Here is a 26494-nt window from a genome sequence, read left to right on the forward strand (position 1 = left end):
TTGTGAAGGCCTAGGGGGAAAGTGTATCTTAGTTCCCCCATGCCTGGCGGCAGAGGTGGGTTTTAAGCAGCTTACGAAAGGCAAGGAGGGTGGGGGCAATTCTAATCTCTGGGGGGAGTTGGTTCCAGAGGGTTGGGGCCGCCACAGAGAAAGCTCTTCCTCTGGGTCCCGCCAAGCGACATTGTCTTCCAATATCTGAAGAGCTCTCACAGTGAAGAAAGGATTGATTTATTCTGCAAAGTACTAGAGCACAGGATAAGAAGTAACAGGTGGATGCTTGTAAAAGAGGGGTCTGCCTAGAAGTAAGGAGAAATATTCTGACAATGAGAACGCTTAATTGAATTGGAACATTTTGCCTCCCCAAGTTGATGTTCTCCAGAAAAGACTGGTCAACCATTTGACTTGGATGGTATAAGTTCTCCTGCCTTGAGCAAGGGGTCGGACTAGAAGATCTTTGAGGTCCCTTCCAGCTCTATTATTCTATGTTCTTGTCGAATCAGTGACTAGGCAACCCAGGAGTTTCTTCAAGAGAAGCAGATGTGGTCCATTAAATCAGAACAATCCACAATTTACTTTTCCATCAACCTATAAGGTTCAATCCACTAAGGCAGTATTCCCACCCATAACTTATGGTGTCTGCTGCAGTCATCCAGCTATTGCTTTGGCAAAATAACAATAAGCGTTATATCACTTCAAGGATGACCTAGTGACATTAAAAGATGCTATAAGTCATTAGTGGATAAATAGCCTTCCCATAGGTGCAAGGTCATTGAAGCTTCATAGTTGGGGAAAGATTTAAACCTCAATTTCCTCAGTCATGGCATGGTAGTCTAACCGTGCTTTTCTCATTCATTACCTCGAGACATACCCAGTGATTAATTCTTTGTGAACTGGAGTTATTACTTTCATAATTAATTGCAACAACCAATTTAACATCTCTGGTGTTGCCTCTTCTATGTCCAATGGCTGTCAAATTGTTTTGGGTCTTCCATTTCTTATCACATATGAGCCTCAAATGCTCCAAACTTAAGCCTTTTCAAATGTTATTTGTTTTTTAAAAATTGAATCTTAAAAAATTTCCAGCAATTTTTATGTCTGCTCAAACATTTTTTTTTTAAAAAAATATCAACAACACATCTAAAAGCTTCAGTATAATCCTTAAGAAATGTAATTGGGTAATTTTCTTTGCCATTAAAATATCAGGACAAAATTATAGCCTCACCATACCTACAAAGAGGAGGACTTTTATTTCATTTTTATCCTGCAAATCCCCTGGTCACAATAAAAGATACATACCTGACAAATGCATACATAAATATGTAGTTAAATTTATATGAAATCATCTCTTCCATTTTTGCTGCATCACTAGCCAATTACCTAACCGGTTCATAAAGTGCATTTATTGCTTTTTTTTTTTTCATTTTTAAAATCAAATGAGACGATTTTGCATAATATGGTAATAGTTGTTGCTTATTTATATAACACACTGTGGTCGTATCCATAATCTCTGTGCAACTTGCCAAAAGAATCCAAGCTATACAAAACCCTTTTAAAACTGAGGGGGAAAGAGTACCCAAAGCCTAGGAGCAAAAATAAAGGGACACAATATAATTTGAGGAATCTAAAATATTTCTTACAGTTCAATATTGGATGCTAGAATTATTGGAGAATTGTCGTGAGGGATATCTAGTCAATCTTGCACCCAGAATTCTCATAATCAAGGCAATATCTAGATCTGGACAAAATCCACACCACTTTCCTCAGCTTGTAACAAATACCAGAGGTAACTACCTAGGTGGGGGAAAGAGCAGACAAGAACAGGAAGAGAGAGAGAGAGAGTCAGGCCGAAGCCATCATGTGGAGTTAGAGATTTCGGCCTGCCACAGTAATACATCATAAGGGGGGTTGGGAGGGGCAGTGAGTAGTCAGTGGGAAAATTACTAGACACAACCAACAATTCCTTTCTCTGAGCCAAGGTCACTGTTTGCTCTGCCTCAACGGAAGGGAAGAGGAAGTTGATAAACCCCTGCTCACGGACTGACTCTCGTGATGAACTTGTGAGTGTGGGGATGTAAGATGAACAGTAATGGGCAGCCAAATTTTTTACTGCCACACTGTGGGTGTGGCTTATTTTGTGGGTGTCATGTGACTGGGTAGGAGTGGCTTGCTGGCCATGTGACCAGGTGGGAGTGGCTTGAATGATCATCATCGTTCAAGTGACCTGTTAACCCCTGCTGTTCTGTTCGGGTCGTATGTGACCCGAAGCCAAGTTTGAGTCCCTGTAAAAAATTTTCCCTGCATATCTGAAACTTGAAATTTCATGAATTTTCATCATTTCATGGGTTCTCTCTATGAGAATTTTTTTGGGGGGTGGGGGGCTTAGTTTTTGCTGGGCAAAAAAAGTTACAAATCTTCAGTTCCCGGGTCACGCTGACCCGGACCGAAAACTCTTCATTTGCAGTGCTTATGTTTGGTCTTTTTGAAAGCTTTTTTCACTTGGAAAGTAGTCTGAACATTTCTGCACACAATGATATGAAAATTGAAATGAAAAAAGTAAATCTTATTGGTTTATTTTGCGGATATAATGCACGCCCCCCCCCCCCGTTTTTGTGAAATTTGTTTCAATTTATGGATAGTTTTGCTTGCAAAATGCATTATATTTTACTAAAGTGGGTGTGGGATTGGTAGCTTGAACATTTCTGAATATAAGAAAAATATAAAGGAACTGAAAAAAATGATTCCTATTGGTTTTTTAACATCAGAAATAAGGCCTCCCCCCCCCCCTCGGCTGCTTGCAACCATTTTCACTTTTTATTTTTTTATGCTCCAAATCCGAAATATTTTTTAAAATCTTAGGCATTCATTTACTCAATTTAACAATGCTGATCATCAAAAAATATTTTTGGGGTGGTGGCTAATTGTTTTCTGGGCAAAAAAAAATCATAACTTCGAGTCTGTTTCTGTTCGTATATGACAGGACCAAAAATAATTTTTTTAGGTACTTGAATTTGATCTTTTTGAAAACTTTTTCAACTGGAAAACTAGTTTAAACATTTATGAACATAATGATATGAAAATTGAACTGGAAAAATTGAGACTTATATTTTTATTTTGATCAAAAAGCCCCTCCCCCCATCCTTTTTGAATTTCGTGTCAATTTCTATTTTTTAAGGCTACAAATCCCTAAGGGATTTCCCCCCAAAAGGTTTGATATACTAAATTGAACATTTCTGAATATAAGAAAAATATAAATGAACTGGAAAAAATGGTTCTTATTGGTTTATTTTTGCCACAAAAGGGCCACCCCCCCCCTCGGCCTTGCTGTGTGGCCATTATTGTCACTTTTTATACATATTTGGCTAGAAATATTTGGAATATCCTTTTGAAAATCAACCACATTGTAGCCAGAGAACTAATTTTATGAAACAAATCCATTTTACTAAAGAAAAGTATGTAAGTTTGAAATTAACAGCATAATTTTTATATAAATTGAAATAATTGAGGCATACTTTATGTGCAAAATAAACCAATATGCATCAATTTTTCCAGTTCAATTTTCATATCATTATGTTCAGAAATGTTCAAGCTACCAATCCCACACCAACTTTAGTAAAATAGAATGTATTTTGCTAGCAAAACTATCCATAAAGTGAAGACTATTTAAAAAAAATGGGGGGGGCGTGCATTTCATCAACAAAATAAACCAATATGCATCAATTTTTCCAGTTCAATTTTCATATCATTATGTTCAGAAATGTTCAAGCTACCAATCCCACACCAACTTTAGTAAAATAGAATGCATTGTGCAGGCATAATTATCAATAAACCTAAAACAAATTCACAAAAACGGGGGGGAGGCATATTTATGTGCAAAATAAACCAATAAGGATTAATTTCTTCAGTTCAATTTTCATATCATTGTGTGCAGAAATGTTCAGACTACTTTCCAAGTGAAAAAAGTATTCAAATTGACCAAACATAAGCACTGCAAATGAAGAGTTTTCGGTCCGGGTCAGGGTGACCCGGGAACAGAAGATTTTTAACTTTTTTTAAACAGAACAGCAAGGTTAAGTCCTCGACTTACAATCTCACCAATGTCTCTCTCTGGGGTGACAATTTGCTTCGCGTTTCCTGCACTCTCCTTCTTGGGTCGCCCCCTGCCTCAGGCTGGGTAGCTAGGCAAATGGGTGCCGATCAGCTGTTCAGAAAAGAGGGCGGAGGGAATGGGCCCCCTGCAACTCCTGCCAGTGCTGGTCTCCCTGCCGCTTTCCAAGGAGGAGGAAGAGAATGGGAGGGAAGGGACAGTCAGCTGGAGCTGGGCACACAGCTTCATTTCTGCCTGTGGAACTGTGTTCCACCCCGTCCTGCCTGCTGCCCACCCCTGGGTGGTGTGCAGGGGTTCCTCTTCACCGGTGCTACCGGAATGCACCCTGTGACTAATGTGGGTGGGCGCGTGTCTGGCAGGTGGGTGCATGCTCATTGTTGTGAGATTTGGCTTCTGTGCATGTTCCGGTATTGATATTTTTGCTTCCGTGCATGTGAAATAGCAAAAGAATAGCAAATATTGCTAAAATCTCACTCGCTTGCATGTCCTCACGTGACAGTTGGCTTCTGGTGCATGCACAGAAGCCAAACCTCGTGCCGGCAAATGTGCCCGCCCGCTGGTCAGCTGGAGCTGCACGCAAATCTTCATTTTCGCTACTGGGACTTTATACTGGGCCATACTGGCTGCAACACACTACTGGTGTAGGTTCTCCTGCTTGGGTGAGGGCATGTGCAAAGACTACTGATTGCTATAAGGAATACATGGCAAGCCCTAAGAATAGCACCTAGCACAGCAGAATAATGGAATAACAGAGTAGAAAGTTGGAGTTCTTCTAGTCGAAACTCCTCTTCAAACAGAAGATCCTAAAACAGTGATGGTGAACCTATGGCATGGGTGGCACATGTGGCACATGAGCTGTTGCCCTAGCTCAGCTCCAACATGTATATGTGTACCAGCCAGCTAATTTTTGGCTTGCACAGAGGCTTCCAGAGAGCCTCTAGGGGGATGGGGGAGGGCTTTTTACCCTCCCCTGGCTCCAGAAAAGCCTTTGGAGCCTGAGGAGGGTGAAACCTGAGCCTACTGCCTGCACTGGCTTCCAATCAGTTTCCGGTCACAATTCAAAGTGTTGGTTATGACCTATAAAGCACTACAGGGCATTGGACCAGAATATCTCTGAGACCGCCTTCTGCCGCACGAATCCCAGCGGCCGATTAAGTCCCACAGAGTTGGCCTTCTCTGGGTCCCGTCGACGAAACAATGTTGGCTGGTGGGACCCAGGGGAAGAGCCTTCTCTGTGGCGGCCCCGGTCCTCTGGAATCAACTCCCTCCAAAGATTCGAACAGCTCCCACCCTCCTTGCCTTCCGTAAAATGCTGAATCCTTTGTCGCCAGGCGTGGGGATAATTACCACCTTCTCCCCTTTTTTTAATTAAGTTTTTGGCCTTACTGTATGATGGATTAAGTTGAATGTGTATGATTGTATAGTTAGGGATTTTACTATGTTATTAATGTTTTTTTTCTATTGATTTAATTTTTCTACTATTGGATTTGTAATGTATTGTATCACTGTTATGTTGTGAGCTGCCCCGAGTCTTCGGAGAGGGGCGGCATACAAATCTAATAAACTATAACTATAACTACTGGGCCCACCAGAAGTTGGGAAGTAGTCCATTTCCAGCCTCCAGGGGGCCTCTGGAGGGTCGGGGAAGTTGTTTTTGCCCTCCCTAGGCATTGAATTATGGGTATGGGCACTGACGCATGCGTGATAGCGAATTTGCATGCTCTTTCAGCACCCAAGGAAGAATAAATTTCCCATCGCTGTCCTATAATATCTATTTCAGTACTGGTGAGGATTTGCGGTATTCAGCTCTATGCTTTCTCACATCAAGTTTATTGTTCTGAAGCAGCAAGGACAGTATAGACACTTCCTTGGAAAACAACATAATTAAAAGTTGCAACATGGAGAAAAACATTTAGTGACATTTAACTCAACATGCTAGTAGTATAGTGTGTGTGAGAGAGAGATATGGAGAAAAGGCCTGTATCAAGAGAAGGTCACATTTGCAAGTATTATAAGCAAAAGTCCTATCTAATTAGAGACCCAGTAAATGTCACAGAATCCTAGTTAGCCACTGACCAACTATCCCTTAGAAGTCCTATCTTGCAGTTAGAATATCAAAATTTCTTTACTCGAGTGCACGGTATCATCAAGTTTGGTGAGGCACAATGCTTCTGCACCGGCTAATGTTTATCTGAGTTGCTTTTGCATATGGGTACAACATTATTCTGGGACATTAGTAACTCTCTTTCCCAAAAGACCTGCTAACAAATAGCAATCCCTTTAAACACCCTAGGCCAGTGATGGCGAACCTATGGCACAGGTTCCACAGGTGGCACATGGAGCCATATCTGCTGGCATGTGAGCTCTTGCCCTAGCTCAGCTCCAAGATGCATGTGTGTGCCAGCCAGCTGATTTTTGGCTTGCACAGAGGCTCTGGGAGGACATTTTTAGCTTCAAAAGAGCCTCCGGTGGGATGGGAGAGGGCGTTTTTACCCTCCTGCAGCTCCAGGGAAGCCTTTGAAGCCTGGGGAGGGCGAAGCACAAGCCTACTGGGGCCACCAGAAGTTGGAACCAGGCCATTTCTGGCCTCCAGAGTGCCTCTGGGGGGTGAGGGAAGATGTTTCCGCTCTCCCCAGGCATTGAATGATGGGTGTGGGCACTCACGCTTGCACAATATCATGCACACATTACTCTTTTGGCACCCGAGGGAAAAACGGTTCACCATCCCTACCCTAGGCTTTCCTCCCTTCCCGACTCTGTTTTGGGATGTGAGACTGAAACAGAGGGGTTGCCACTTTTTTTCTCAACCCTAACATTATTCTTGGATATTTTCCATTGCCCGGTGATATGAAGCGTAGACATCAGAGAGTTATTGTTAATGGCGAGTATTCTGAGCAGAGACAGGTTACAAGCGGTGTGCCACAAGGCTCTGTTCTGGGTCCTATTCTTTTTAATATGTTTGTGAGTGACATAGGGGAAGGTCTGGTAGGGAAGATTTGCCTATTTTCTGATGACTCTAAAGTGTGCAATAGGGTTGATATTCCTGGAGGCGTCTGTAATATGGTAAATGATTTAGCTTTACTAGATAAATGGTCAAAGCAATGGAAACTGCAGTTTAATGTTTTCAAATGTAAAATAATGCACTTGGGGAAAAGGAATCCTCAATCTGAGTATTGCATTGGCAGTTCTGTGTTAGCAAAAACTTCAGAAGAGAAGGATTATGGGGTAGTGATTTCTGACAGTCTCAAAATGGGTGAGCAGTGTGGTCGGGCGGTAGGAAAAGCAAGTAGGATGCTTGGCTGCATAGCTAGAGGTATAACAAGCAGGAAGAGGGAGATTGTGATCCCCTTATATAGAGCGCTGGTGAGACCACATTTGGAGTACTGTGTTCAGTTCTGGAGACCTCACCTACAAAAAGATATTGACAAAATTGAACGGGTCCAAAGACGGGCTACAAGAATGGTGGAAGGTCTTAAGTATAAAACGTATCAGGAAAGACTTAATGAACTCAATCTGTATAGTCTGGAGGACAGAAGGAAAAGGGGGGACATGATCGAAACATTTAAATATGTCAAAGGGTTAAATAGGGTTCAGGAGGGAAGTGTTTTTAATAGGAAAGTGAACACAAGAACAAGGGGACACAATCTGAAGTTAGTTGGGGGAAAGATCAAAGGCAACATGAGAAAATATTATTTTACTGAAAGAGTAGTAGATCCTTGGAACAAACTTCCAGCAGACGTGGTTGGTAAATCCACAGTAACTGAATTTAAACATGCCTGGGATAAACATATATCAATTGTAAGAGAAAATACAGGAAATAGTATAAGGGCAGACTAGATGGACCATGAGGTCTTTTTCTGCCATCAGTCTTCTATGTTTCTATGTTTCTATGATATTCTGTGTTGCAGGGAGGAAAATGCCAGGGGAATTCACTAACCTTCTGTTCTTAATATATCTGATACCGCCTTAAATAAATTATCAGGCAGCTCTATTTGCCAACAATCTGCCTGTGGTAAGATAGGGATCATCATGCTTGCATAGTTTCCTGCCAGCTCAAGGATTTTAATTCAGCTGGTGAGAAAAAGAGTCACCCGAGACAAAGAATTGGGAGAAGCAGTTGGTGACTGTCTGGGTTTGGGGAAATAGTGCAGAGACCTTAGTATTGTGTGGTAGGCTTCAGTAGGCAAGAAACAGACCATAATAGATACAACAACATTAATTGACTGAAAAAGAACTGAGGAACGGCAGGTTAATTACCGTATTTTTCGCTCTATAAGACGCACCTGCTGATAAGACGCACCTAGATTTTAGAGGAGGAAAATAGAAAAAAAATATTTTGAGCCAAAAAGGGGAGAGGAAGATAGGAAGGAGTGAAAGAAGGGAGTGAGGGAGGAAAGAAGGGAGGAAGGAAAAGGAAAGCAAGAAATGGAGGGAGGAAAGGAAGGAAGGAAGGAAGGAAAGAAAGGGGGAAGGGACAGGAACAGAGGAAGGAGGCAAGGAAACCTATGAAAGGGGAGAGTAAGAGAGGAAGGACTGAAGGGAGGGAAGAAGGTAGGAAGGAGAAAGAAAAGAAGAAATAGAGGAAGGGAAGGTAAAAGAGAGAAAGAAAAAGAGCAAGAAAGAGAGAAAGAAAGAAAATGAAAGAGAAAGAAAAATAGAGAGGGGGAATGAAAGAAATGGAGGGAGGGAAGGAAGGAGAGAAAGAAAGAGAAAGAAAGAAAGCAAGAGAAAGAAAAAAGAATGAAAGAGCAAGAGAGCGAGAGAGAAAAAGAAAGAAAGAGAGAAAGAAAGAAAGAAAGAAAGAAAGAAAGGAAACTTCAAAGAAAGGCTCACTGAGCATCTCTCACTTCTCTCTCTTTCTATCCCTCTTTCTTTCTTTCTCTTCCTTTCTCTCTCTCCTCTTCCTTTATCTCCTGTCTCTCCCTCCCTCTCTCTTTCTCTCCCCCCTCTCTCCCCCTTTCCCTCTCTCTTTCTCTCTCTCTCCCTCTCTTGCTATCTCTCCCCCCCTCTCCCTCTCTCTCTTTCTCTCCCCCCTCTCCCTCTCTCTTTCTCTCTCTCCCTCTCTTGCTATCTCTCCCCCTCTCTTTCTCCCTCTCCCTCTCTTTCTCTCTCTCCCCCCTCTCTCTTTCTCTCTCTCTCCCCCTCTTTCTCTCTCTTCTTCTCACTTTCTCTCTCTTGTTTTCTTTCTGTCTCTTGCTTTCTCTCTCTCTCACTCTTTCTCTCTTGTTTTCTTTCTCACGCTCTTTCTCTCTCTTGTTCTCTCTCTTGCTATCTCTTTCTCCCCCCCCCTTTCTCTCACTCTCTCTTTCTCACTTTCTCTCTATCTTGCTGTCTGTTGCTCTCACTCACTCTCGTTCTCTCTCCGGGAGGGAGGGGGCCAGGCAGCAGCTAGCCAGCCAGCCGGCGGGATGGCGCTTCTGAGTTCGCAGCCACCCCCCCCCTCCCTGCCTGCATCTTCGCTCCATAAGACGGGGCTGATTTTTCATCCTACTTTGGGAGGAGAAAAACTGCGTCTTATGGAGCGAAAAATACGGTATATACCTGTAATTTATACTCTGGGCCACTGATGGACTGCCAAAATTTTTACTGCCACACTGTGGCCATGGCTTATTTTGTTGCCATGGCTTGATGGTCATGTGACTGAGTAGGAGTGGTTTGCTGACCATGTGACCAGGTGGGAGTGGCTTGACAATCATGTGACCAGAGGGTGGCTTAAAGGTCATGTGACTGGGTGGGAGTGGCTTACTGACCAAGATATGTTTTCAAAAGTGCTTGGACTCTTTTTCAGTTGATTAAGTCCCATTATTTGAATAGCCACAAAAAGGACAGCATTATTTGTTGAAGAGCACAGGAACATTTTAAGGTTTTGTACTGAACCCACAAGGTTCAGTATGATAACAGATTAGGCAAGTAGCTTCGTTGGAGGAAAAAGGAGTGTGAAGTTTCTTCACAGCTGCTAGCTAAATACTTAATGACTGTTTAAGGGAAATTGTACAGACTACCCGGTTGTTTTGGGACGAGTGCTCTTTGCAATACAAAAAGAGTGCTTAGTTTATTTTGAATTTTGTGATAAAGAACATTGTTTTGAATTTTCAAACATGTGTGCGTCTGCAATTTGTACTCTTGAATTTTCGGGAGGCTCCTACCAGAGAGCCCGGCAGAACAGAAGAATAAATGATAAGCTTGCTTGTTTCGAAAGACCTAATTTAATATTACTTAGATGACTAGTAAAATCAAAATTAAATCAGGAGTTTTTTTGGAACTCAAAAGAACTTTGTTATTAACCCTGAGTGGGTCCCCCGCATGCAAATTTAAAGAAATTATAATAATTAAAAGAAACTAGACCACTAAGAAGCATTTTATAAATATGGTATTGGTTTTTAGGGAAAGAAAACCAAGTTATGAATTCTAGAATGGTTTAGGGATAGAGAAATGAATATTAGTTTGCTGAGGGGAAAAACCAAGTTGTACTCTTTGTTGATGTCCAGTGGGGACTCTAAAAACATTAAAATCTAAATATTTCTTCTACCTCATATCTTGAACATTTCTAAAGCCAATTTTGAGGAGAATCTCTATCACTAGGAACACAGAATCCTCATGAGCGGCATAAAATGATTACAATTAAGATTTTGATTTTATTGCTATTTTATACATTTGTGTGTGTGCATGTGTACACACACACACAAACTTTAATGTTTTTTTAATATTTTATTTATTTGTTTTTTTCAAATACTGTATAACATACAAAAAAGAAAAAAACATACATAAAGACATACACATACAACATTTGGGAAATGAAAGTTTCCCAACTTTTTAGGTGTTTGATCAGAGAATTTTGCTTCTTTCACATAGTATTAATTTTTCTATTCTTTTATTCGACGTGTTGCTTTGCGTATATTTTTATTTATTTCTTTGTTGCTCTTTTCTCTAGCCAATCATAAAATTTTGCCCATATTTTATAGTAATCTGATTCTTCTTTTCCCTCTAATCTTTTAGATAACCTGTCCATCTCCGTAGAGTCTAGTATCTCTTTGATTATTATATTTTCTTCTGGTAGTTTGTCTATTTTCCATTGTTGGGCATATACTATTCTGGCAGCTGTTAGTATATGTATAACTAGGTATCTTACCTTACTTTACTTTAATGTTGCAAGCTGCCCAGGAGTGCTTGGAAAATTAATATGATAAATAAATGAAAATAAAATAAATAAATTAGGCCGTGTTCAATTAAATGGTATTCTAACATTAATTCCTTTCAAATAGAAGAACACTTCAGCAGCTGAAAAAAGTCAGTAGAGTGAGAAATATTATTACCAGATTTTGAATGAAGATTAAAAATGAGGAGCTATTTATAATGGATGCATTGAGCTGGTGTAAGATCATGATTTTCTGTTTTAAATTGGTTGTATAGTTTTAGCTAGTTTTGAACTTGTTTTTATTGGATTGTCTTCATCTGTGATATGTCACTAACGGTTGCTTGGGTGAGATGAGCGGTTGTACAAACTGAATAATAAGTGAACAGCATGATATATTTTGTTGTTACAGACTTTTCATTTTTGAACTGTACAGAACATTAAAACTTCCTTTTCATTCTGAGCTATGTTGTGGTTAGCTCTGGCCCAGCTCCTGCCCCAAGGACTGTGGATGTGGGGGAGACATCCACATGCTGCAGGCCTGTTTTGCCCCCCCCCCCGATGGAATCTGATGATGAAGGCTCCTCTGACCAAGAAGACATGAGTGACAGGGAGGAGGAGAGTGTGGCAGACAGCTCAGAAGGAGATCAATCATCTAGCTCCTCCTTGGATTCAGAACAAGAGTTAATGATACAGCCAGGCATGCGGAGAGCGATGCATAGGCAGCAACAACTGAGAGATTATTATCAGAGAAAATGAGGCCACCTGTGGTTGGGTGGAGCTGTGGTAATTAGTGAGGCTGCTATAAATAGCAGCCTGTGGGTTTGGCCATTGTGTAGGATTATCTGATCGTTGTGTTTCGTGACTGCTTTACTGACTTTGACTTTTTGTGTGCTGATGTTTCCCCGCTTTGAAACTAAACCAGAGCAAAGTGTGTTTCCCTTTGTGAAAGAAGAAGGACTGTGAATTGCCTCACAGCTGCAAGCTAAGTATCACAGAACTGATAAGGGACTTGTACAAATTACCAGTTTGTTTGGAGATGAGTGCTCTTTGCTATACCAAAAGAGGGCTTAGGTTAAGGGAATTTTCATTATAAAGAACATTGTTTTGAATTTTCAAACGTGTGTGTGTCTGAAATTTGTACCTGTGAATTGTTGGGAGGAGTCAACCAGAGAGCCCAACAGAACAAGCTACATTCGGATTATAAGATGCACTCGAATTTTCAGCCTCTTTTAAGGGAAAAAAAAGTGTGTCTTAAACTCCAAAAAATAAGGTAAATATAATAAATTGCTACGCAGTCCAAACCTAGACCCAGTTTCCCTGCTATTCAGAGTCCCCCCCCCCCCATCCCTTCTTATTCTTGTTCTGACTTTCAGGAGGAATAGAACTTGGAATAATATAAGCTTCTTTGAGCTCCACATAAAAATCACAATACAGTCTTTGTTGCACAAAGGATGAGCTGTTTTTCCCTGAAAATGTTAATGTGCAAACAGAAAATGAAACAGGGTCATTTGGGAGAAAATGATTGTTTAGTTTCCAATCCCAAATGGAAATTACTATAAATCTATTGCCACTACATTCTAGAGCAGTATATATCTTGTCAACACTATTACTAATCTAGTCTCACTACATTCTAGAACTCTGTTTATCTTGTCAAAATATGATAAGAAAGCTACCAAGAGAGAGAAGATAATATTGTAAAGAAAAACCACATTATATTACTGGGTAGAGAATTTCGTTAGGTCTACTAGATGTTGCATGGTTCATTTTAATTTTTAGCTTAATATAGCGGGCTACTTTTATTTTCTTTCTCTCTCTCTTTTGTTCTTTTTCTTGGACCAACAATATTACATTACAAAACTAAATAATTCATTTTGCCGGGAAGCAAGCAAAGCTGAAAATAAAAGCCATATAGAAAAATAGGATGTAATTTCAAGGCTGAGTGGTCATCACATAGGTGCTCGTAAAAGGATAAAATTCCAAATTTGGGTTTTGAAATAATAGTTACTCTTGATTCAGTTTGATATCAGTCCAGTGCTAAGGGAGAAGCTATTTTTGGTCTGCAGAAGAGACTGCATTTCTATTTTTAATGGTAAACTCACATAAATAGCAGATCAGTATTGTATTGGTAGTTCTGTGTTAGCAAAAAATTCAGAAGAAAAGGAGATAGGGGTAGTGATTTCTGACAGTCTCAAACTGGGTGAACAGTGCAGTCAGGCAGTAGGGAAAGCAAGTAGAATGCTTGGCTGCATAGCTAGAGGTATAACAAGCAGGAAGAGGGAGATTATGATCCCGCTATATAGAGACCACTGGTGAGACCACATTTGGAATACTGTGTTCAGTTCTGGAGACCTCACCTACAAAAAGATATTGACAAAATTGAAAGGGTCCAAAGACAGGCTACAAGAATGGTGGAAGGTCTTAAGCATAAAACGTATCAGGAAAGACTTCATGAACTCAATCTGTATAGTCTGGAGGACAGAAGGAAAAGTATTTAAAAATACTTTTATTTAAAAATATTTAAAGTGATAGTACAAGAGAATGCAATAGGTAGTTTACAATGGCAAACCCTAACAACCATGTACCTTGTACTAACATTTTTTTTTTGTAACCAACCACTTTTTCAGATCAATATTGGCACAAAGGAAGGATGTTATCTCACATAAGACCCCAGTTTCTTTCTCTGGCCTCCCCAGAAAAGATGGAAAATCTACATAGTGTGTCTTCCGTCCCCTGTCCTATTGTCTCTCCTATATCTCCTATATCTTTTCTTCTATTCCTATATCTTTTCTATATTCTTTCATTGATATATTTTATTCCTATATCCTATATCTTTATTCCTATATTTTATTCCTATATCTCTTCTATTTTTTCTCTGATATATTTTACTACAAGTATATCCTCTATAACCTTCATTGTGTATTGGACAAAATAAATAAATAAATAAAATTTAAAAATAAAACATTGAAATGTTTACCTAAGTCTCTCTTTCCAGCGAATATCCAAATCCCATTTCTACCCAAGGACCTTCCTAGAGGTTCTAGTTATGAAAGGTGTCCATATCCTGATGGGAAAGACCACTTGTTTTGCAGTGATGGGCTGCCAAATTTTTTACTACCACATTGTGGGCATGGCTTATTTTGTGGGTGTGGCTTGACGGTCATGTGACCAGATAGGAGTGGCTTGCCAGCCATGAGACCAGGTGGGAGTGGCTTGACAATCATGTGACTGGGGGTGGCTTAAAGCTCATGTGACTGGTTGAGAGTGGCTTACTGACCAAAATAGGTGCTTGGACTCTTTTTCAGTTGATGAAGTCACATTATTTGAATAGCCACAAAGAGCACAAATGATAGACAGCATTATTTGTTGAGGAGCTCAGTAACATTTTAAGGTTCAGTAGGATAACAGATTAGGCAAGTAGCTCAATTTTCTTTAATTGCTATAAAAGTTCAGTTCTACATAATGATTAAAAAGATTAAAGCGTTTATGGGTAAAAACATACTGTTTAATTATTTCCTATTTTAAAAGTAATTCACGATCATACTAAGAGAAGGAAGGACAATAAAAAAAACCTTATTAAGCATCCAATATATAGTGCATAAACTTACTACCTCCACTGCGTCTGCATGGGGCCAGCAATGCAATACCAGGCACAATGTGTTACCTAAGTAGCTGGATCTATTGAAGGTTTAGTATTCATATCTCCAGTTCGAACTACATTTTTGTTTCTTTCTGTTTCTTTGTTTGTTTCCCACTTACCAGAGTGCTCTGCAGCTATTCCAGGAATCCATGCTACATACGCTGCTCTTTTAAGACTCAGATCTGTCAGTTCATCTTACTCCTCCTCTGCCATTAACTCAAAGAACAGGCAACGACCAAGTTACCCTGCCATGGGAAGCATCTCCTCTCCAGATTGGCATGGGTCAGCGCAGCCCTATCACCCGGCAACAAACCCTGAGCCCTTCTCAGAGGCCTTCAAACAGGAGGGTATGTTTGATTCCCTACCTCACCCCCTTCCCCTTTCTCCATCCATCACACTGAAGAGATCGGAGATGGTGACGTGTTCAGAAATGATTTATGTTGTTTCAAAGTCTTCGGAGAGGGGCGGCATACAAATCTAATCAATTGAATTGAAATTGAATTGAATTTTTGCACCTTCCCGCCCAATTTCAGCAAACAACTTACACCCATGTTTTCTTAAATTTTAAAATAAGCCTTTGCACTTTTAGAAAAACGATATGAAGGCAACATAAAACTGCATTGCCGTCCATATAACAGAGCAGAATAGAATTCTTTAGTGTGTGTGTGTGTGTGTGTGTGTTTATGAGGTGCCTCAGTGGCTAAGATGCTGAGCTGGTCGATCAAAAGGTTGGCAGTTCAGCGGTTCGAATCCCTAGTGCTGCATAACAAGGTGAGCTCTAGTGTTGGGCAAATCGAACCCGCACAATTCGGGTCCGTACCGAATTTTGTGGTGTTCGGCATGCCGGACCCGAACCCGAATTTTTTTTAAATTTGTGCTTTAGTTCGGCGTTCACCGCGAAAGCCACCACCCGGCTGTCATCTGCTAAGAAGAGGAGGAGGAGCCGGGTGCCGGTGGCAGCAGAGTAAGGCGAACACCGGGGAGCTGTCAGGTGGCTAGGAGGCTGGGAGGGAGGCACAAAAGGAGCTGGGGAATCCCACAAAGAGATTCCGGGAGTGGAGTTTCGACGTCACGATACCGGCAGGTTGCTAAGGGCGCCAAAGTGGTCACTTCCTGGATTCCATGGAATCCAGGAAGTGATCATTTTGGCATCCTTAGCAACCTGCCAGTATACGTGATGTCAAAGCTCCGTTCCCAGAATCTCTTTGTGGGAGGGATTCCCCAGCTCCTTCAAAGGGAGGTCTTTTCATGTAAAAATATATTTTTTTATTTTTACGAAAAAAGACACCGCAGCAGTGCTGCAGGCAAAGGGAGATCTTTTCATGTAAAAATAAAAGTTTTTATTTTCACGTGAAAGGACCTCCCTTTGCTTGTGGCGCCGCTGCGGTGTCCTTTTTCATAAAAATAAAAATAAATAAAAATAAAAACTCCGTAAAAATAAAAAGCAATGGAATTCCGGGGGCGGAGCTTTGGCGCCACAAACCGTTCGGGTTCAGGTTCAGGTTTGGCCAAATTTTGCGCGAAGTTCGTCCGAACCTGCCGAACCCGAACACCGTTGGGTTCGCCCGTCACTAGTGAGCTCCCATTACTTGTCCCAGCTTCTGCCAACCTAGTAGTTGAAAGACACATAAAAAATTCAAATAGAAAAATAGGGACCTTCTTTGTTGGGAAGGTAACAGCATTCCATGTACCTTTGATGTTGAGTTATGCCAGCCACATACCATGGAGATGTCTTAGGACAGCGCTGGCTCTTCAGCTTTGAAACGGAGATGAACACCGCCCCCTAGTGTCGGGAATGACTAGCTAGCACATACATGCGAGGGGAACCTTTGCATTTACCTGTATGGGAGGAAAACGTAGACAGTAGAATAAATTATGTAGAAGTTTAATATTTAGTATTGGTATTAGTTTTTATCAAAACCCATAAGCACATCTAAAGTTTATGGGAGTTTTTTCTCCTAAAATAAATATTATTACATCTCTTAAGCATAAAACGTATCAGGAAAGACTTAATGAACTCAATCTGTATAGTCTGGAGGACAGAAGGAAAAGGGGGGACATGATCGAAACATTTAAATATGTTAAAGGGTTAAATAAGGTTCAGGAGGGGAAGTGTTTTTAATAGGAAAGTGAATACAAGAACAAGGGGACACAATCTGAAGTTAGTTGGGGAAAAGATCAAAGGCAACATGAGAAAATATTATTTTACTGAAAGAGTAGTAGATCCTTGGAACAAACTTCCAGCAGATGTGGTTGGTAAATCCACAGTAACTGAATTTAAACATGCCTGGGATAAACATATATCCATTGTAAGATAAAATACAGTAAATAGTATAAGGGCAGATTAGATGGACCATGAGGTCTTTTTCTGCCGTCAGTCTTCTATGTTTCTATGTTTCAATTGCTGAGTTGTGGTTACCTGATTTTTGTATCCCAGCTCTGTCAATTCTCAGCCTCAAAGTTCTGTGTCAAGCAAAGAGAGATATCTGTCTAGGAAGCCTAACCCCTCATGAGTGTAAAGCCAGGAGTTTTAAGGGTATTAATTCCAAGGCTTCTATCAAGCTTAAAACTATCAGGTTTAAAACCTATCAGTTCCAGTCTTGTAGTTTAGAGAGCAACATCTCCTTGTCTATCTTTTTTCCCTTGTTGGACTTGGAGTACATAACCCTTGGCTCTCGCTTAAGTCCTTTTCATCAGGTAAAAAAACCCACTGATGTCAGAAAAGCCCAAAACACTGCATCAAAAGAGTGTTTTATCGTCTGTTCTACTATGTGCAATCAAATATTTTGTTGTCTTTTTCTATGAAATATAGAAACAGATTTCCCCAGGCTCAAACTACTAGAGTATCTTTCAGCTTTCAGTTGCACCTATTTTCACCCACAAGAATGATAGAAGTCTGAAAACTGGCTGAATTTCAGCCGCAGTATATTATTATTATTATTATTATTATTATTATTATTATTATTATTATTATTATTATTATTATTATTATTATTATTATGTCAATACAACACAGCAAACGAGATCACTATGCTGGATTTCGTATTTCATCACCAGTTGGGCGCTTCCCAAGCACCTAGGGCTGCGTGATGTAGCGGCGAATTATGTTTGCTGATCCCAGTAAAGTGGCCTTTTGCAATTGACAGATGGAGATTTTGTCAATTCCGATGGTTTTCAAAGGTCCACTGAGATCTTTTGGCCCTGTGCCCAGCGTGCCAAGTACCACTGGGATCACTTTCACTGGCTTATGCCAGAGTCGTTGCAGCTCGATTTTTAGATCTTCGTATTTCACTAATTTCTCTAGCTGATTATTATTATTATTATTATTATTATTATTATTATTATTATTATTATTTCAATTTGTATGCCGCCCTTCTCCAAAGACTCAGAACGGCTTCCAACAACAATAAAATTTACAAATCCAATATTAAAACCAGAACACATTAAGAAACCCTTATTAAAAACAATCACACAATTCAGCAAACCATACATAATGCGGGACAGCTGGGAGAATCAATTTCCCCATGCCTGGCGACATAGGTGGGTTTTCAAGAGTTTGCGGAAGGCAAGGAGGGTGGGGGCAGTCCTAATCTCCAATGGGGAGCTGATACCAGAGGTCTGGGGCCGCCACAAAGAAGGCTCTTCCCCTGGGTCCCGCGAAGCGACATTGTTTTCTCGACGGGACCCGGAGAAGGCCGACTTTATGGCGGTCTCGGAGATATTCTGGTCCGATGCCATGTAGGGCTTTATAGGTCATAACCAACACTTTGAATTGTGACCAGAAAATGATCGGCAACCAATGCAGGCTGCAGAGTGTTGGAGTAACATGGGCAGATCGAGGGAAGCCCATGATTGCTCTCGCAGCCGCGTCTTACACTATCTGGAGTTTCCAACATTCTAACATTGAAATATATTTTTAAATTTATTTTATATACTTGGATTTCCAGACCGCCCTTCTCCAACGGACTCGGGACAGCTTACATAATTAAATGCATACAAAATACAAGCTTAAAAAATACAAGTATAAACCTAAAACTAAAACCCAAATTTTAAACCATTCTGTCCTCTTTAGTGAGCTTTTGCAAAACTGGTGCAAGTTTCATGTTTTAGCCTTAAATCAAAAGACACTATTGCTTTCATCCAATTGAAAGAAAGTGTGCCTTAGCTAAAATCCAAGACGGAGGGAGGAAGAGGAAGAGGGAAGGAAGGAGGGAAGGGAAAGGAGGGGGAGAAGAGGAAGAGGAAGCAGAAGAAGAAGAAGAAGAAGAAGAAGAAGAACAAGAAGAAGAAGAAGAAGGAAGGAGGAGGAGGAGGAGGAAGAAGAAGAAGAAGGAAGAAGAAGGAAGAAGAAGAAGCAGAAGAAGAGGAGGAGGAGAAGAAGAAGAAGAAGAAGAAGAAGAAGAAGTCCAATTGTTTATTTAATTGGATTTGCTGTCGATGTACACTAAAATTTGCAAAAAATAAATTCAGAAATAAATTCAGAAGGTGTGTTTCCACAGTAATGAAGGTTAATTGAAAGACCACGGACACTCATAATTTGAAGGTGGTACATAGCAATTGCAAATTGAAAGCAAATGGTCAAAGAATGAATACAAAAGTGAAAAGTGATGTCCGGATTAATGAATAATAGCTGCTTTGGGGAACTATCGTAACACTTCACTTTCTATTAAATCAGCCAATTTCAAGGACTGTGCTCAGTTATGGGAATCGTGCTTTAAAAGGGCCAGAAGCAAACAGGCAGATATTCAGACAATGGCAACAAGGGTGACTCAGCGACCAGAAACAAGTCCTATGAATAGAGATGAAGGGAAGTGGATATGTGAGCAAAGGAGATTGAGTAAGGATGAGAACGCACACTGGTCTTCTGGTTTTTGGCATTCATACATGCACAAAGACCAGTTGGCTTGTGGCAATTTGTGTGCCGGAAACTGAAAGATCTTCCCAGTGTGCAGATGCACCCTGGGCAGCTGGTCTTCCGGTTTCCAGCACGCACGCTCCCGTTTCGGCCACAAAGGTTTGCTAACCCTGACCTAGAACCAAAAGGCCTGTGGTGCTCTCTCCTGTTCCAGAATGCAGAGCACAGAATAATATTTTTAAGTTACATGAAGGAGGGGTGGGAGGAATCCTTCGGAGCTTCAAGACAAATCTAACAGTAAAAGCAGTTTGAACAACCAGTTGCCAAGAGAGGTAGCAGAACTGATTACCTCGATTTTCTCCCAGCAGGCTCTGAAACTGAATTACGTTTAGTTCAGGCTTCAGCATACTTAGAATAGGCTGTTTAAATCAATGGGGTTGAGCTGTCAATCCAATTGTCTGTTAACAACAACAAAGTCCTTTCGGTACATAGTAGAATTTCCTCCTTTGATAAAACAACAACAGCCTGTATATGTTCTCCTACACAAGGCCAAGTAATGTGATAAGTTGAACAGTTGTATTAAAACAGATTTCCAGTAAAAAGAAAATTGTATTTCAACATATTAGGGCTTTTTTACATGAATGTTTTGTTTGTTTGTTTGTTTGTTTGTTTCTTTCTTTCTTTCTTTCCTTCTTTATTATTCATTTATTTATTTATTTTTGAATATTTATATCTAGCTTCCTCTTCAGTAGCAATGAAGCAATCATTGGTGTTTTGAATAAAGAATAAAGCAGTGAATTAAATATACACTCAAATAACACGTCCTAGATCTGAATGAATGAAATATTCTCATTGATTTGCAGCTCATTCATTTATAACAATATTTGCAAATCAGTTATACTGCCATTTAGCAGGTGTAAATTCTGTTCTATTTGATTCTATTAAATACCACTTAACTTTTAATGGCCTTGGACAGATCACAGTAAGAAACTGCTAAGGGCAAGGAAATATGTATCATAATAATCAAAATAAAGGAGTAACAGATGTCAAAAGTTACAAAACTGGAGTGGTACAAACAAATTAAGAGATCCATACAATGCAAAGAAGTATCAAGTCATCCATACCTCTTGCAGTTTCTTAAAACACCCACACCGCTTGCAGTTTTGTAATTACCCCAAAAATTTAAACATTTAATTTAACTGTTTATATATGTAAAAAATATACAGTATGTGTACTCCACCCCATGCCCAGTCAACGAAGCGGCGGAAGTGATGTGCCGGTGCCTGGAGGCTGTTGGGGCCTGGATGGGTGTCAACAGACTCAAGCTCAACCCGGATAAGACGGAGTGGCTGTGGGTTTTGCCTCCCAAGGACAATCCCATCTGTCCGTCCATCACCCTGGGGGGAGATTATTGACCCCCTCAGAGAGGGTTCGCAACTTGGGCATCCTCCTCGATCCACAGCTCACATTAGAAAAACATCTCTCAGCTGTGGCGAGGGGGGCGTTTGCCCAGGTTCGCCTGGTGCACCAGTTGCAGCCCTATCTGGACCGGGACTCATTGCTCACAGTCACTCATGCCCTCATCACCTCGAGGTTCAACTACTGTAATGGGGCTACCTTTGAAAAGTGTTCGGAAACTTCAGATCGTGCAGAATGCAGCTGCGAGAGCAGTCATGGGCTTACCTAGGTATGCCCATGTTTCACCATCACTCCGCAGTCTGCATTGGCTGCCGATCAGTTTCCGGTCACAATTCAAAGTGTTGGTTATGACCTTTAAACCCCTTCATGGCATTGGACCAGAATATCTCCAAGACCGCCTCCTGCCGCACGAATCCTAGCGACCGATTAGGTCCCACAGAGTGGGCCTTCTCCGGGTCCCGTCAACTAAACAATATCGGTTGGCGGGCCCCAGGGGAAGAGCCTTCTCTGTGGCGGCACCGGCACTCTGGAACCAACTCCCCCCAGAGATTAGAACTGCCCCTACTCTTCCTGCCTTCCGTAAACTCCTTAAAACCCACCTTTGCCATCAGGCATGGGGGAACTGAAACATCTCCCCCTGGGCATGTTTAATTTATATATGGTATGCTTGTGTGTATGTCTGTTAGTATATGGGGTCTTTTTTAAATCTTTAAATATTTTAAATTTGTCAGATTATTTATGATTTGTCATATCGTGTTGTGAGCCGCCCCGAGTCTTCGGAGAGGGGCGGCATACAAATCTAAGTAAGTAATAAATAAATAAATAAATAAATAACTGTACAAGATAAAAGCAGTTAATTAAATCAAGCAAAAATGATATAGATATGAACAAATTAATACGGAATAATATTTATTGTCTTTTAAGACTATTTGAAAACATTAGGGAAATTCACATATTTTAAATGAATATTTTTAATTTTTATATGAAAAGAATAGATATTGCAGGCAATCTGAGTACCAAAATAGGCACAAAGCTGTGTAGTTTAAGGAAACATGCACTCCAAATGTATTAAACTCCACATTTTGCATGGGAGGGCTTAATAGTTTGCTGAAACTGTATGTGAATATTTGAAAATACCGTATATATGAATATTTGGGAAGGGAGCATTGATATCAATCAAATTTATGCAGACTCACATAATTTTAGCAGACACCAAGTTAAAATTACGTAAGTCTGCATAAATTTGATGGATATTAATGCTCCCTTCCTAAATATTCACTGTCCACCCTGGTCACTTGAAAATGTATAGATTTCAGTTCCCAGAATTCCTTGGCCAGTATGTTGCCCAGGAAATTCTGCCAATCGAAATTCACATATCATTAAGCTGTCAAAGATTGAGAAATACTGCTACAGTTGGATAACATATATTGCAATTTAGAATTTGTGAGAAAGTTGCTGAAGTTCAGAACCAGGAGGAGGTTGACAATTGACAGGTGTTACTAAAATCTTGATGAAAAGCAGGCGAAAAGTAATACTGCCCTTGGGAAATTAATGGTATTAAGTGATACCATATGCTTGTCTGCATTTATTTCTCAATAGATCTGTCTTTGTTAAGGAAAGTCATTGATTTATTATGTATCAGCATCCTTGTCATGATTCGTTATAACCTATTAATTTCTCCTCCCATTTTATGTTCTTGCTTACAAATTATAGCTAAAGTTAGAAAACACAACTTGGTCTGGAGTCAGCTTAGATAATTTTGACCTTTGGGAATTTAGAACCATGCATTATGCAGCTCTCAGCACTGAACCATCCAATGATTCTTTGTTTTCTATTTTTTGTTTTGCTGGGCCATTTTGCACATGTGTGCATGTGCAGTACTTATTTTAAAAAATCTTCTGCACATACACAGAAGCTAAAAACAAGATGGCGGTGCCTACGATACCACCAAGAGAAACAGCTCTAGGGCATGGTAGGCCTGAGTCACTGCCAGTTCTGGCAACCCAGGCCACCAAGTTACATAAGTTTCACGTTTCAAGTTTTATTGGATTTATATGCCGCCCCTCTCCAAAAACTCGGGGCGGCTAACAACAATCATGAAAATATACAATAAAATCCAATACTAAAAGCAAATTAAAACCCCTTAATATATAAAAACCAAACATACATACAAACATACCATGTATACAGTTGAAAAGACAATTGAAACCCTTTGTAAAACCATATTTTATATCACAACATTAAAATGTCTAAAGCTACCGTACACTGCAAACTATGGTTTAGTGTAATCTAAGTCCTGTTGTGATTTTTGTAGGATTCTAGATAAATTTCAGATCATTTGATTCTTTTCAGGTCTGAAAAGAAAGTTGATGTTACAGTAGTGAAGGGCTACAATTTTTTTACTTCCACACTGTGGGAGTGGCTTATTTTGTGGGTGTGGCTTGCCAGCTATGTGACCAGATAGGAGTGGCTTGCCGGTCCTGTTGCAGAGTGACTTAAAGGACATGTGACTGGCTTAAAAGTGGCCAAATTGATGTCACTCACGTCAAGGGCTGGGTTAGGGTTAGGGTTATTAGATTTGTATGCCGCCCCTCTCCGTAGACTCAGGGCAGCTCACAACAAAATAAAACAATTTATGACAAATCTAATAATTTAAAAACATTTAAAAAAACCATTATTAAAACAGGCATACACACAAGCATACCATACATAAATTGTATAGGCCCGGGGGAGATGTCTCAATTCCCCCATGCTTGACGGCAGAGGTGGGTTATAAGGAGTTTACGAAAGGCAAGGAGGGTGGGGGCAGTTCTAATCTCCGGAGGGAGCTGGTTCCAGAGAGTTGGGGCCACCACAGAGAAGGCTCTTCCCCTGGGACCCACCAAACGACATTGTTTAGTCGACGGGACCCAGAGAAGGCCCACTCTGTGGGACCTAATCTGTTGCTGGGATTCATGCAGCAGAAGGCGGTCCCGGAGATATTCTGGTCCGATGCCATGAAGGGCTTTATAGGTCATAACACTTTGAAAAGTGTTCAGAAACTTCAGATCGTGCAGAATGCAGCTGCGAGAGCAATCATGGGCTTCCCTAGGTATGATCATGTTACACCAACACTCCGCAGTCTGCATTGGTTCCCGATCAATTTCCGAGTCTTCAGAGAGGGGCGGCATATAAATCCAATAAATAAATAAAATAAAATAAAATAAAATAAATAACCAACACTTTGAATTGTGACCGGAAATTGATCGGCAACCAATGCAGACTGCGGAGTGTTGGTGTAACATGGGCATACCTTGGGAAGCCCATGATTGCTCTCGCAGCTGCATTCTGCACGATCTGAAGTTTCCGAACACTTTTCAAAGGTAGCCCCATGTAGAGAGCGTTACAGTAGTCGAATCTCGAGGTGATGAGGGCATTATATATTCTATTGGCCGTGCTGTCGTTATCTTTTGCAAGCAACTCAGATCTTTTGAAGTTGGGTGATGTAGAAATGTAATGAAAAATAAATATCTAGAGATGTGTTCAGATAAATCTCCCAGAGATAGATTGCCAATAGTCACATATTGTGATTTGCTAGGAATTCCTTTTGTGCTCCTCTGAGAAACCAAATTGACAAGGATTGATCTGAATCATTATGTCTATTGAGAAGGACCGAATCACGCCAATGTTTAGGCACCCAAAGTGGGGGTTTTTTGTCTGCGTACAAAAAGCTTTCAAATTAGCAGATGAAAACCACTGGTTTGTTTAAAAGCATTCAATCACAGGGATTAGGAACGGAAAGACACAAAGCAAATTATTCTGTCATTTATTTATGTAGAGCAGTGTTTATGCAAAAAGCTACAAGTCCTTTAACTAATTTCCAGGAAGCTAACGTTTTCCATTTCTTTTTCTTCTGGCTGGATCATGACAAGCAGAAAATCAATGGGTGACATTTTCAGCAGCCGAGAAAAAGCTGTTGCCCTGTGTTGCGTATATTGGTTAATTGGAAAGTGGCTGGTTACTTTGAGTTAGTTGTTCTCATAGTTCAAACTTCCTCGCAGGCAGGGACAGTGTCCGTAAGAGTGTCAAAAGTTAACATGGTTGCTATTGCACATTCAATGCAAGCTGATGCACCTGCAGATTTGGGTGACCGGCATATAATTCTTATTATTCAAAAAGTGAACTCCTACTCATGTGGAGGAGCCTAAAGAATTAACTTGGTTTAAACATAGGTTCCAATTGTCCCCATTAAAAATCAAATTGCCCCCCTGTTCTGTCGGGCTCTCTGGTAGAATCCTCCCAAAACTTCACAGGTACAAATTTCAGACACACACACGTTTGAAAATTCAAAACAATGTTCTTTATAATGAAAATTCACTTAAACCAAGCCCTCTTTTGGTATAGCCAAGAGCACTCGTCTCCAAACAAACGTAATTTGTACAAGTCCCTTATCAGTTCTATGATACTTAGCTTGCAGCTGTGAGGCAATTCACAGTCCTTCTTCGTTCACAAAGTGAAACACACTTTGCTCTGGTTTAGTTTCAAAGCGGGGGGAAATCAGCACACAAAAAGTCAAAGTCAGTAAAGCAGTCACGAAACACAACGATCAGACAATCCTCCGCAATGGCCAAACCCACAGGCTGCTATTTATAGCAGCCTCACTAATTACCACAGCCCCACCCAACCACAGGTGGCCTCATTTTCTCTGATAATAATCTCTCAGTTGTTGTTGCCTATGCATCGCTCTCCACATGCGTGGCTGTATCATTAACTCTTGTTCCGAATCCAAGGAGGAGCTAGATAATTGATCTCCTTCTGAGCTGTCTGCCCCACTCTCCTCCTCCCTGTCACTCATGTCTTCTTGGTCAGAGGAGCCTTCATCAGCAGATTCCACCGGGGGCAAAACAGGCCTGCAGCATGTGGATGTCTCCCCCACATCCACAGTCCTTGGGGCAGGAGCAGGGCCAGAGCTAATCACAACACCCCCTGTGGGGCATGGGCCTCATATTGCGAACTACTGCCCTACATGAATACTCCTGAAACCACTAGAGAGCTGCATATACAATAAAAGACACGAGGCAGATATTCAACTTCTGCCCATTTCTTAATTACATAAGCAAAAGATACTCACCAAACATTTTTTTCTTAGAAATATATTTGAAGTGCATTATGAAAGCATATTCTCTTTCAAACCAAAGAGGTGGGGGGATAAAAGACCATCTTTCCCCCCCTGCAAAGTGCCAATTTAAACTAGACACTCGTTTGATATGTATGATAGAACTCTACCTACCTACTTACTTACTTACTTACTTATTTATTTATTAGATTTGTATGCCGCCCCTCTCTGAAGACTCGGGCCGGCTA

General features: G+C 40.6%; 1 protein-coding gene across 1 annotated transcript in view; it reads left to right on the forward strand.

The window, feature by feature from the left end:
* The window catches only part of CNTN5 (contactin 5), a 439109-nt gene that overhangs the window by 107256 nt on the left and 305359 nt on the right, over positions 1-26494 (forward strand). The window contains exon 2 of the mRNA XM_070751525.1: positions 15000-15224. Within this exon, the coding sequence (XP_070607626.1) occupies positions 15000-15224 (225 nt within the window). The remainder of the gene's footprint in view (positions 1-14999; positions 15225-26494) is intronic.

This window comes from Erythrolamprus reginae, chromosome 4, assembly GCF_031021105.1.
Source record: "Erythrolamprus reginae isolate rEryReg1 chromosome 4, rEryReg1.hap1, whole genome shotgun sequence".
NCBI lineage: Eukaryota > Metazoa > Chordata > Lepidosauria > Squamata > Dipsadidae > Erythrolamprus > Erythrolamprus reginae.